The 12564-nt window shown below is 43.3% G+C and overlaps 1 protein-coding gene across 1 annotated transcript; it reads right to left on the bottom strand.

Moving 5' to 3' along the window:
• Positions 1-4283: 4283 nt before the first annotated feature.
• Positions 4284-10931, bottom strand: dact2 (dishevelled-binding antagonist of beta-catenin 2). The gene is made up of 5 exons (XM_054600458.1): positions 10867-10931; positions 8424-8722; positions 6976-7108; positions 6564-6845; positions 4284-6405 (listed from the first exon to the last, which is right to left on the bottom strand). The coding sequence occupies exons 2-5, from the start codon at positions 8694-8696 to the stop codon at positions 4571-4573; spliced, it is 2523 nt and encodes an 840-aa protein (XP_054456433.1). The 5' UTR covers positions 8697-8722; positions 10867-10931; the 3' UTR covers positions 4284-4570.
• Between the last annotated feature and the right edge of the window lie 1633 nt (positions 10932-12564).

Raw genomic sequence — 12564 nt, 5'->3', positions numbered from 1 at the left:
TGGTTAGTAAACACAGTGGAGTGAATGAAGGGATTAGGCATTAAATGACAGGATGTGCTTAAAGAGGGGCAGGTGGTGGTTGAGGAAGGGCCAGTTAAGCCTCACAGGAGTGGAACATGATGCGTCTCCCTGAAGCGTTTTCTCCATTTTGGTCAGCTTCATGCTCCGTCTCTATTGCTTCATCTTTCACAATTGTCCTCTGGTAGCTCATCTCTTCCTGCTCATTTCCTTCCTTTTCTATCTCATCTCATCGTTCTCTATCTCCATTGTCCTCTTCTGCACAACCAGAGAAGCTTGCTCCTTAACTCAGGCCTCAGACAATTGACATTCATGAGGTTGGACATTCCGGTACAGCCCCATTCATATGTACAGTAAGCAAAGGGACAAAAGCCACCTCACACACTATAGAGCCCAACCCCCGGGCAAAGGGTTGCAGAGGAGCTGGGTGAATCTCAGTTGTTTCACTATAAACTAAGGTAATATATTATTGGTGCACACAATGTAAATCCAATACACTTTGAAATTTAGTTTACCGTCCACAGAAATAGTCTGTAGCTACTGTTTAGCAGCTGTTTTCAGCTTCATGTGCCAACGACTGACACTGTTTGTAACTTCATATGTCTTCTTGAGTAGATCTTATTTGGTGCTGATATTTACATGTCAAACAAAAGATAATACTTCTTGCTTCACAGGAACCCGGAAAAGCATGACCTCCTCTGCATATGTTTCCAGGGGTGCAATGTGGGTAGGAGTGGAAAGCTCCTCTTATTGGGATTGGTAATGAGTTTCTGAGCTCCCGCTTGTCAACATAGTAAATCCACATCTTATACCCGAGGCCCAGCAGCACCCTCCCTACAGTTTTCACATCAAGGAAGCAACACAGCCCCAAGAACAACCACTGGAAAATATTTATGACAACAGGGTAAATATAGGGTACATATTTAGCAAATGAATTTGTGAGTTATGACCAAAAACATGTTTTGTAAAGTTACAGCCACCTTTGACTGCCAGATTATAATTAGTTAACCCTTGAGTCGATGTGGACGTTTGTGCAAAATTTGAAGAAATTCACCCAAGGCGTAACCAAGATATCTGTTTCAGGAGAATGGGACGTACGTGAGATCACAGTGACCTTGACCTTTCACCTCTATTGAATTCAGATCCCCATTGACTCCAAGTGGACATTTGTGCATAATTTGAAGAAATTTGCTCCAGGTGTTCCTAAAATATTGCGTATATATATATATATATATATATATATACGTAAGACAACCTGACCACAGAATGCCACGGCTGTCGCTTATGCAGAGTCATAAAATCAGAGTATTACATGCTGCTGCAGTCCGACCACGATGAAGAGCAAAAACAGAGGCAGCTTGATGTGGTATTATGTGTTTCGAGCATGGAGACAGACTGAAAAGGACTGGTGTGTGTTGGGTTTTGGGATTACCTCATGCACAAGCAAGAGGAGAGCCCCTCCTCCAACTGTCACCTAATGTGAACCCAGCCAAAGTTTAATTAACGCCTGTCTGCGGCACACCCATTGTTATTTCAACTCCATTTTCTGCTCTCTCTTTCGTTTGTTTGCAATGTTTTTCTTGTTTTACGGATGTCACATTTTCAAATAGTCGTTAAATCTACTACCGGATTCGTTAAGGATACATTTGGATAATTCTTATTTAATATAACATTAGATTTGGAGGCCTGAATGAAATGTTTGTCAATCAAAGAAGATGTGTGTTAGCAGAAGAAAAGAGGAGCACAGTGACCTGATGTGTAATAAGATCAATGTCCAAAGCGGCTCAGGGGCATGGGTTTGCTGCATTACTTCACTGTGTACCTGTCCCAGTACTCAGAGTAGTTTGGCATGACACCTCCACCTATTTATATCTCACTGGACATTGACAAGCATGTGCTGCTGCAGGCCGCTTTAGAGGGAGCGTGTGAGGAAAGCTGTCTGGAAGAGTGAAGTCAATCATCAGTTATTATTAGTTTCCTTGTTAAACCATGCACTTTCAGTACCCCCATTGCCAGATTCACCACAATTACTTATTCTCTTTAGACTATGGTGGAAAATGTAAATGGTGTAAAAGAAAATTAAAAGAAAATGAAATACAACAGTATTCATGGATCCCTAGCCAGGTGAAAAAGTCATCATGGCTCAGTCTTTGTTACGGTTGAAGGACTTTTTTATCAGCAGGTGTGGTTTCAACTAAAAATGTATGATCTTGATTAGATGCGACCGTTGGCCCATGTGTTCTCATGTATATGATGTCAAAGTCAGAGCACTTCTGTGTAATGAGATCCCACGCAACATCTGTAGTCCTTCAGTATTACTTGAAAGCCATCCATAGGGAGTGTGTTCAGTTACCTTTCTGCACTCAACTTTATACCCTCTAAAATAGCATGACCAAATCCTATTTGCAGGTGGTGTGCACCTGAACAGCTGCTGCACAGCTTGCTGCTTCCATTTCGACCCCATGAGGTTTCATTCCCTTGCCGAATTAGCTTTACTCATCATCCAATTACATGTTGTAGTTAAGGCACTGCTTCTCCAAAAAAACATCCAATGTATTTATTTTGCAAAAACTAACTTTAGCCTAGCCCTCTTAAAACAGACTCAAAAAGTGTGTCTAAAGGAAGTAAATGGCAGACACGTTGAACACAAAAAGAGACAAGCCCAGAGACAGCAAGGGTACAAACAGGCCCCTGACCTCTCTTTGTGGGGAGATGTGCCCTCAGAGATGAGCCAGCACTACAGCTGGAAAGGTCAGCAAGCAGACAAGGTCAAGCCGACACGGTCCCGCCATACTCAACATCAAAGACAAGTCCATCGCATGTCATGCTCCTTCTGAGCCGGGTTGAAAACAGCAGCACTAATCCCACCGACAGTTCGCTGTCGTTCTTTGGGCGAGGACAGAGGTCAGCTGGATGTACAAATCCTAATGAGTTGATTCAATTGTAGCAACTCTCTAAACTGAAAATGCTCTCTTTGATGTGTGGCGTTTGTGCCCTTTAGACCTGTCTTGTGTTTGATGAATAGAGAAAAGAATGCTGCTAAATTAACACGTGGCCTTTAGTGAGCACTTATATTCAAAGAGTGATGCCTTTTCTTCTTGGATGGCAAACTGAACATTTCTGGTGAAAGGGGAGAGAGTGAATAAATTTAGGATTCATGGGTCTTAAAAATAATGGTCTTCACTGTGATTAAATCTGCAGGGAGCAAAACTTCAAAGTAACATTTGATGAAATGCTAAAAATGTTTGTCGGTCCTATAAGCTTCTTAGTTGGGAACTTTAAGGTCAGAGTGGCTTTCTGATGGGAGAAAACATTATTATGTATGACCACGGGAGAGAGAGTGCCGATGTGTGGAAGGCCAGTCACTCCACTTCTTACCTTCATGAGTGCCCTTTTGCTCACCCCGTCTTTGAAAGAATTTTAATGGAAAGAAACCAAGGCAGATTTTGGAAATGAGATTATTGGGCGACTCTGTGCAGCTGCCCACTGTTTAATCTCCCCATGACAGCTCAGAAATGAGGAGCCTCTGATCATCTGTCATTCCTTATAAATCCCATGCTCCCCTTGCCATATGCACCAACTGTTTTAAAACCTCTGGTCTCTCATCAGAAACCTGAGCTTCTGCTACCATCATCTCAATGTCTGAAGCTGTAGGAGTGTAACTGTGTGTTTTAGTGCTTGGCTGCAAGGGTGTTTACTTACATTTAAATGACTGAGACTGCTAAGTTTCGACCTCTAATCAAACACGACAGTCTGGGTTGATTGTTGAAGATCAGACTTATTAAACCAACAGCTGGGCAGGAAACCAGATAAGGAGCTGTTAGCACTATCTGCGCTAAATTGGTCTGCCTCAGTGGGACGTTTGTAAGGATTAAGTGGAGATTATTTAAAATTTGTCTGATAAATCGTCACCAGAAGAAGGGAGAAGTTAGCAGATAAAGTTTTGTAAACATTGCATACTCACTGATGAAGAAAAGTAGGGTGCTAATAATACCAAAGCTAGTGCTTAGCTCAGTCAGCTATTGGACAATAATGCCTTTAGCTGTCTAAAAAGAAAAGGGATGAACACTCAAACTATACCAATATATATTACATTTGTTTATTCTAAAAGGATAATATGGATGGTTTTAACCAACATGCAAAAATAAGAAATAAGCAGAAAATAAACACTTATTTGCAATAAGAAATGTAAAAAGATTGGTTTTATTTCTCAGGTACATACAATTATACGATAGAAATGTCCATGAAATTGTCAAATGCAGCAACATGATATGACAAACCCTAATTACAACATAAATATTTACAAATTAAGTGTAATTGTGTTATATTTGCTTTTATACAGTGCACTATTGTGTACAGTTTCATGTTCAATCATTGTAAATTATTTTAACAACACAATCAGTGCACGGACGCAGTCCAGTTTAATGGCTGCTTCTCAGTGATGATTAAGGGTGTTGAGGTCAAAGACCAGGTTTCCAAACAGTTTTGAAAGCATTTCCCACCGCCCTCTGTGTTTTACCAACAGTTCTAACTCTGCCCAGGGGGAACTTTGCTACACCAGGGTCATGACCTTCAGGGAGGCCGGCTGGAACCGACGAATCTTCTTCTTCAGGGCTCGGGAAGCTTTGATGCGGCAGACCGCTGGCTCGGGGCGTGGGAGCTGCTGGAGGGGCTGTCCAGCTGCGGTGGGCCCCAGAGCAGCATCAGCCCACACCAGACCTCTCTCCCCCTGGCTGTCCACCTGGTCGTCCTCGTCCAGGCTGCTGTCAGAGTCCGAGAAGGACTGGAAGCTCTGGCTGGACTCGCTATCTCCAAAGCGGTTGGTGGTGTTATCACTCATCTCCCCCTCGCTACTTTCGGCGATGGTGGAGTGAAACAGTGAGGCGCATTCGGCTGAGTACTCAGACTCGCAACTGGGTGGGTAGTGGCTGGAGATGTTGAAGGCTGCTGGAGGGTATCTGGCATTAAGATTGTGGAGGAAAGTGTGAGAGGACTGGAAGGAGCGAGGAGGTCCTATCCACTGGCCTGACTTGGCACTCATACTGCGGACCATCTGCATGCTCCCTGGTGCCTGAACATGACGCTGAACACATGAGGCCTGGAACATCTCCACATCAGACGGCCAATTGGCAGCCCCCTGCCTCCTCTTCCTCTGCTCTACAGGCTGCTCATACCCAAGGCACTGCAGTCTGCGGCTTTTGCTAGACTTTGTAACAGCAGGGATGGGATGTTGCTTTGGATGGACCTTGTTGGTGTACATGAATCCTGGGGTACAGTGGCTGGAGTCAGAGCCTGAGCCCTGTCTGTGCTCCTCTGTGTGATGGGTGGTACATTTCTGGATAGTTTTTCCTTTTCCTGATCTTCTCTGTTCCCCCTTGGTTCCACCACTGGCTTCTTTGGTCCTTTCACCTGAGGAGTATCCATGTTGCTGCCTGATTGCTCGCGGCTTCTCACTGCTTTTTCTTCTCAGTTTCACTGCTTTGGTTTTACGGTCTGCCTGTCTCACCTTGACCCTGTGAGATCCAGCAGGGACAAATTTGGCATGGACGAACTCAGGGGAAGCTATGTGACCAGGGTGAACCTCATAGCTTTGGCTCTCCTCTGTGCTGGAGCTGTGGGCCATCACCGACCTTTGCCTATAGCCCTTTCTCTCTTGTGGCACTGACTCTGGATTGCCTCTTGCTACACTAGCATGTTCTTCTTTTGGTTTATCATTCTTCCTCAGAGATAAAGTGGTGACCTCATCTCCACTGTAATCCCTCATGGCAGCAGGATAGGAGTATCGGTAGGAAACCTCCGGGGCTCTTACTAACTGATTCTGGTTGGCCTTATCAGCTGGCTCTTGGCTGGAGAATGTCATGCAGTGTCTCTTCCGGTTGCTATCTAGTGGGGTGATGTCTGTGGTCAGGGCTGGAAGAGGCTGCAGCATAGACATGTCTTTCTGAGACACTTCAGGAAACACAGTTACAACTTCAATGGGCCTCCTGTGATAGTCACAGTGTGTCTGCAGAGTCTCTGTTCGAGTTTCACTTTGGATTTTGCTCAAGCTGCGCAGGAGGAGCTTGTCAATATAACCCAGGGTCTTGGTCTCATTACCCATTTGTGCCCTTTGGAGGGTGTCAGAACCGCTCATTGCAAGGGGTCCTTGCCCCTCTAGAAGTCCAGGTGTGGCTGGATCGCCCCCATGGGAAAAGATTGGGCTCTGGAGAGCCACAGCATGCAAGGGACTGGGGTAGTGGTACACTTCCGTTCCATTGCGGGACACCAGGTTGCTGTGGAACTTGGGGTCCACAGTTGAGGTCTTCAGGTTTGAGCACATTGAGAGTTTCTTTTCATCCACTGATTTGGAGTAGCTTGGTCCTTGAGCCATCATCCTATCAAGATCACCTAATGAACACAAAGACAACACAAATTGCAGATTAACCTTTCAAATCACTGAAAAATCGTTTCATGCAACAAAATAAATTTTGTGTTGCCAAGTAACAGCAGTTGCATGGTTCTCATTACGACATGGGAGACTGTCTTAAATAAAGAGATTTGGTTACCTGTTGACACAGGTCTTGGTCGAGCCTTTGCTGTGCTCGCTCGGATCCTGCTGCTGCCCAGATGGAAGCCTGTGGCCCGCGGAGGGTTAGTCTGGGTGGTGCACTCATCAGCAGAACGACGGCGGCATACATCTACTTGTGATGGCGGGCTGATGTGGTAATTAGCAGGGCTCATTGGAGAGAGGAGAAGGCTCGTCTGGGAGGATGACAGACATTCGCTGTACACAGAGGTGCAGGAGTTGGACAACGAGCAAGAGCCGCCATCGCTGAGCTCATAGAAACCTGGAGAGAGCAGCAACAATTATGCACATGAGTGTTTTTTCTTGGTACCTAACATCATGTGACTTGGGTGGACAATTTATTACTTGCTAAACAACCGTAGGGCTTGTTGTGGGAGTGTTTGCCTACACACCTGAACTTGGCCTGCTGTCACTCTCCAGCTGCTCTGTGGAGACCTTGCTCACATCCAGCTTCAACTCACTGATCTGTTGGTCCAGCTGTTGCAAGTGAGTCTTCAGGCCTACATCCTGTTTCCGAAGACGAGACTGTAAAACAGACACCACGTTAGATTTTAGCTGACCCCCAAAATGTGTGTGGTATATCCTGATCCAAAGGACAGTTCTTACTGATTTCTTCAGGAAAGGAGTTTACCCACACACATACAGTCACATCAATTCTCTTTACAGGTGAAAATAAAGCAGAGAAGTTAAGGCTAGCAAAGCTTTAATTACATTTGAACGAGGCATGTTATTCAGATAAAAGATGCTCTAATGTACAGCCATCAGAAAAACAAAGGCGACTCAGCTGTGGCTGATGATTAACCCCAGCAGGACATGGGGGAGCATAGAAGAAGCAGTGGTGGGTAACTCATTTCTCCCCCACAGCGAGGGCCTGGCCATTGTGTAAACTAATAGGAGAGGAAAGCTTGGGGGTTGGGATGAAGGACTGTTTGCTTTGCAGCTCGGACTGGGCATTTACTGTTACAGTGGTTCTTAAAATGAGGACTCCGGGTCACTGCCTGCGAAATACACCATTTAATTAAAGTTTTATTCTCTTGTAAAATCAAGTTAGTTTGGTTGAGTTCTATTTAAACTGTGGCAAAAAAGAGAGTTGTTGGAAAGTGTTTCTGGACCATTATGTCTATATGTAGATGGTGGTGTCTTTTTAAATATGGGGTGTTGTGACTGTAAAACACAATTCAAACCATATGTTGTCCCAGTACTTTACAGTGGATCTTTTCAAGCATTCGCACAACTCTAGTCAAGTCAAGCATAGCACCTTAATCCCTGCCCCTCCTGTTAACGCTTATAACACTAGCCTACATGGAAAAAGCTTGTCATGGAAAACTACAAACAGCCAGTTGTCTGTAACACTCAGGGGCATCCCATGACTGTCATTCACAGCAAATTAACCACGTTTAAAAAACAAACGATCTTTTTTTTTAATATTCCCTGGCATTAGTGGTTAATGATTGCGGTATGCAGCCCCCCTGCGGTCTGCACATGCACTATGTGCGCGCACGTACACAAGTCAGAGTCCTCTCGGTCCTGCAGTGAACCTTGATTTATGACACCTATCCTACTTCCTACCCCCAGCTGAGAGCATTAAAGTGTGTCTGCTAATAATTAAAGACGGAATGCACATGAGCATCAGCTGACGGCAAGATTCAAACGGAAGGTTTTATTCCCTTCACAATAATAAAAAAAAAGTAAATGAGGGTGTTAGTCCCATCGTTTTTAAACACGAACTATAATAAAGGTAAAAAAAAATATTATGGCTGACACCAAACAACTGCCTGCACAGTATGCCCCCAGAGGTATTTTAATGATTTTATGGCTTTTGGGATAAATTGCTTCCTACCAGCTGTTGCTTCAGGGTTGTTAGGGTCGCCTCCAGCCGCTGCTCCTCAGCCCCCATCATCCTGGGGCTCTCCGGGCCTGCGTGGACAGCGGAGACCGGCTCCTCTCGGTCCATCCTCAGCGCCCAGCTCACCATGTCGCTCTGTCTGTCCTTCAGCAGATGCAGCTCCTGCAGCCCGGCCAGGGCAGCCTGCAGCCTCTCCCCGACCCTGCTGCGGTCCACTCCGGCTGCCGCACTCATCATCCCCGCACAAGACCCCTTCCTGCTCAGCATGCTGCGGAGCGCCGTCCGGGTATATCCTGAAATATTACGCTGTTAAAGAAACGTCCGTGCTCAGACTTCGTTAGTGACTGTCCTACTGCTGCTGCTGCTGCTGTTGACCTGTTTGGTTTTTAAACTACCTGTTAGAATAAATCTTGAGCTCAGAGGAGAGACTGAGCTCCTCCCATTGACCAAACGGCCCTCATCCCTATTGGCTGGCAACTGAGTCCCCAATGAACATCTGGTACTAATCCTCTCCATTCAAGTCTTCACTGGAGCTGCCCAGGCATGTGCCAATACATCTGCATAATACCACATGACAAGTTGAGCATATTATTGTGCAATTTACACTTTTCTTGTGTTATTATTCTCCCTAGTAGTACTCAGATGTACTTTACTGTATTTCAAGAAATAAATAGGCTATGGTATATCTTCTCAGTATCACTCAGCAAATCCAAAAATAATTGAATCTCTTGAAAAGCATGCATCTTTTCAAGATGGTATCCCACACGTTTTGTACAAGGATTGAATTGAATGCTAAAGTTCTGTGCAAACTTAAAGCTTTAAATCACTTTTACAATGACTAAATGTAAAGCATATTGATTTTTATTTTGTTTAATAAAACTTCGATTTAGAACTACTACTCTATGTTCAACCAAACTCATTTCGTTGTAGTTTTTTTTCTTTTCTTTTGGAAATGTAGACTTGAGAAAACTAAAAATGAAGATGGTGGTGGCAGTGTTGACCAGTGATAGATAAATGACGCCCCCTCGTGCTTATAAAGAATACTACACTTTAATAATCTGCACATGGACGTTCATGTGTCTCTCCTATGCTGGGATATCAGATACCTATATGTGATTTTTAAAGTTTACACAGAGAGTGGAAGGAATAGCAGTGTAAGCTGAATTTAGTGGGACCCAAAACAGAGACCTAACACAATTACTTAAAATGTGTTTCAAGACCTTTGGGATGAGATAATACGACAGTGTTTAAAACTGGTATGAGCACAAGTAATATCCCCATATTCAAAGAATCTGACAGAACAGACAATATTAGAGAGAAAAGAGTGAAATACACACAATATGGAAATATCTACCCATAAAGATACCATTAATTCATTGGACATATCTGATTGGATGTTAAGTTTATAGTGTCAGCATCCATTAAGGGCTCCTTAACAGTCTGCTGGAGGAAATTAACAACTTTTATGAGATTCAGTAATACAGGGAAGCTGAACTTGCTTTGCCTAGGGGGCATATTTGCAAAATGACAGGAGGCCAGGGGCCAGTTAAGAACCACATAACAATGTTTTGATTACAAAGTTTCATTAGTCTATTTTGACAATTCTACCCCATGCAAGCTGGATATTTAATTGCTTTCAAAGTACAAAAAAATGTTTTCCCATTGTGAGTCAATTATCTTTCATTGTGTATTATAAAATTTCGGTGGGCCACCCGGCCAATAAATTATAAATAAATTAATCACTGCACTGATATTTTATTATTTTTATTCTGGCTGAGCTTTAAAGTAAACTCATATATATATCCAATTTATTCTATTTTCAGGGGGAATAATTGAGGATATAAATGACTGAGACCAAAGGTATATCTTGTGCAGATTTTTAATGGTTGCTATGAAACTAATTTGAAAGTACCCTTACCAAACCAAAGTCAATGCACTATCTGACAGTATGACTGAAAATGATGAACTTCATTGATATTGTGTTGTTGAGTGACCAAATAATATGACACTGACTGTAGAATATTCACCAGTCAGGACTGTAAGGGGGTATTATGGTTACAAGATAATGCATTTAACACTATAGAGGTGCAGTCAGCTCAATTAGACACCGGAAGAGTCCATTTCTATTGTGATTCATTGTAGACGTGGAACAGGTGGTAGGGCAGGTGAGGCTGGTTCTATCTAAACAGCGAAATATGTACCATGTATTACCACAGTCCACTTAATTTAATACATAGGGAGCAAATACCTGGCTATCATATGACTGATGAGAATTAACACAATGTACATCGGTGCACCTTTACATAAATCACACAAGCATTAAGTTACTGCCAACATAAATGTACTAAGAGTCAAGAAACTCACATTTTTACTCAGACAGACAGTTGTAGCCAGTAAAAAAAACACCCTGCTGCAGGTAATGCAAAAAAGATCAAACCTGTAATCAAGACAGGCTCCTCCTACTTCCTGCTCCTCCTCAGATAGCTCCGCCCCCAGACCTGCTCCACACAGCTGCAAGAATGTTTAAAGTAATGAATATCATTGTCAAGAGTTGTGTCTTAACTTTAAAGTAAAGGATGGCATTTATTTATTTGGCTGCACGGCTGAGATATTGTGGTGATAAAGAATCAGTGAATTCAGTTTGTAACTAAATTAATAATGAAATCACATCACTGGTCTCATTATTTTTTATCTCTGTTGTTCTCACAACAACATGACTCACAGGACAAGTATTACTCTTGTCTACATTTTATTTAAACTCAGGCTGCCCCTTATGCAGCTGAGATGAAGAAAGCTCCTGTTCTCGTCGTTAATAATCTGATAACAAATAAATAAGGAAATTATTGAGCCCTCATCACAGGCAAAGGCAGCATGAGGTAGGCTACAGACTATTCCCCTTCACTGCTGTTGCTGTTCGCACTGTATCACAGGTGGGGAGATTCTTTCATGCTCATATCTGCAGCTATCTTGAAGCCAGAGTTCAAAGGAAATACCAGAATGCCGGGAGGGGTGTACACCTGTGAGAGTATCTCTCACACACACATGGTCTGATCAAAGATAAAGTGATTGAAGTATTCTAAATAGTAGCTAAAACAACCGCCAATATGTGGGTTACACGCTGTTTGAATGGCATTTATGAACTTAAATGCACAGACAACATGCTATTGTACAATGAATGTAACACCATTAACCATATGACACTAGAGGGCACTGTCACACTACATCTCAATCTTGTAAAATAAGTTTTTCACTTGAACATTTTGAGTTAAATGACATTGGGTGCAAGCTGGTTGATCCATTCACCACACAGCTAATCATGACATTTTCAGATTTTTTTGGGGAGATAGAGAGCTTAATCACTTGTTTACCCATCCCTGATTGCATATAACCCATCCCCATCCATTTGATGCTTGCCCCCCTCATCAAGGTGCTCACATTATAGAGAATATACAGCGCATTGTGAAGCCCACTCCTCACAGGGATGCCGTCATGTCCTTGTGGTGCTGATGGCATACAACGCTGCATTGTAAAGCCTGGATGTCTCTCTGCCCCCATCCCCTTCAAAGCACTTCCTTCAGGGTGACATCAGCTGGGGTGCTGCACCAAAAGGTGTCCTCTTTTTAACAATCAAGCCTGGGCTTTGTGACATAATTGTTCTCTTAACCTCATACCCTGGCTTCTAAAAAAGAAAACTTCTTACCATATTACTTTGTAAGGTCTCTTTGTGTGGCTTCTTCTTTGTATTCTGCATTTATCAACATATTTTCCATCCTCCCTCCTTTTTTTCCATCCACTTAAGAAATGATAAAGCAGCCAAATGTTGATAACAAAACAAAAGCACAGGGCCAGGGATCCTCTTTTATTGTGTCAATGCTACTTCTTCGAAAACAACTGCAGTTGAAAGAGCGTGATATAGAGTTTGTACCCGCTCAGGTAGATACAAACGGGAACAATGGAAGTTGCTGCTACAAACAGGATGTGTGGGATGGAAATCAGAAGGGTAAACATGGGGTGTTGTCATATGTGGGACTGAAACAGTGTGTGTGTGTGTGTGTGTGTGTGTGTGTGTGTGTGTGTGTGTGTGTGTGTGTGTGTGTGTGTGTGTGTGTGTGTGTGTGTGTGTGTGTGTGTGTGT

This window comes from Anoplopoma fimbria, chromosome 6, assembly GCF_027596085.1.
Source record: "Anoplopoma fimbria isolate UVic2021 breed Golden Eagle Sablefish chromosome 6, Afim_UVic_2022, whole genome shotgun sequence".
NCBI lineage: Eukaryota > Metazoa > Chordata > Actinopteri > Perciformes > Anoplopomatidae > Anoplopoma > Anoplopoma fimbria.
This window is presented reverse-complemented; position numbering and strand designations above follow the sequence as displayed.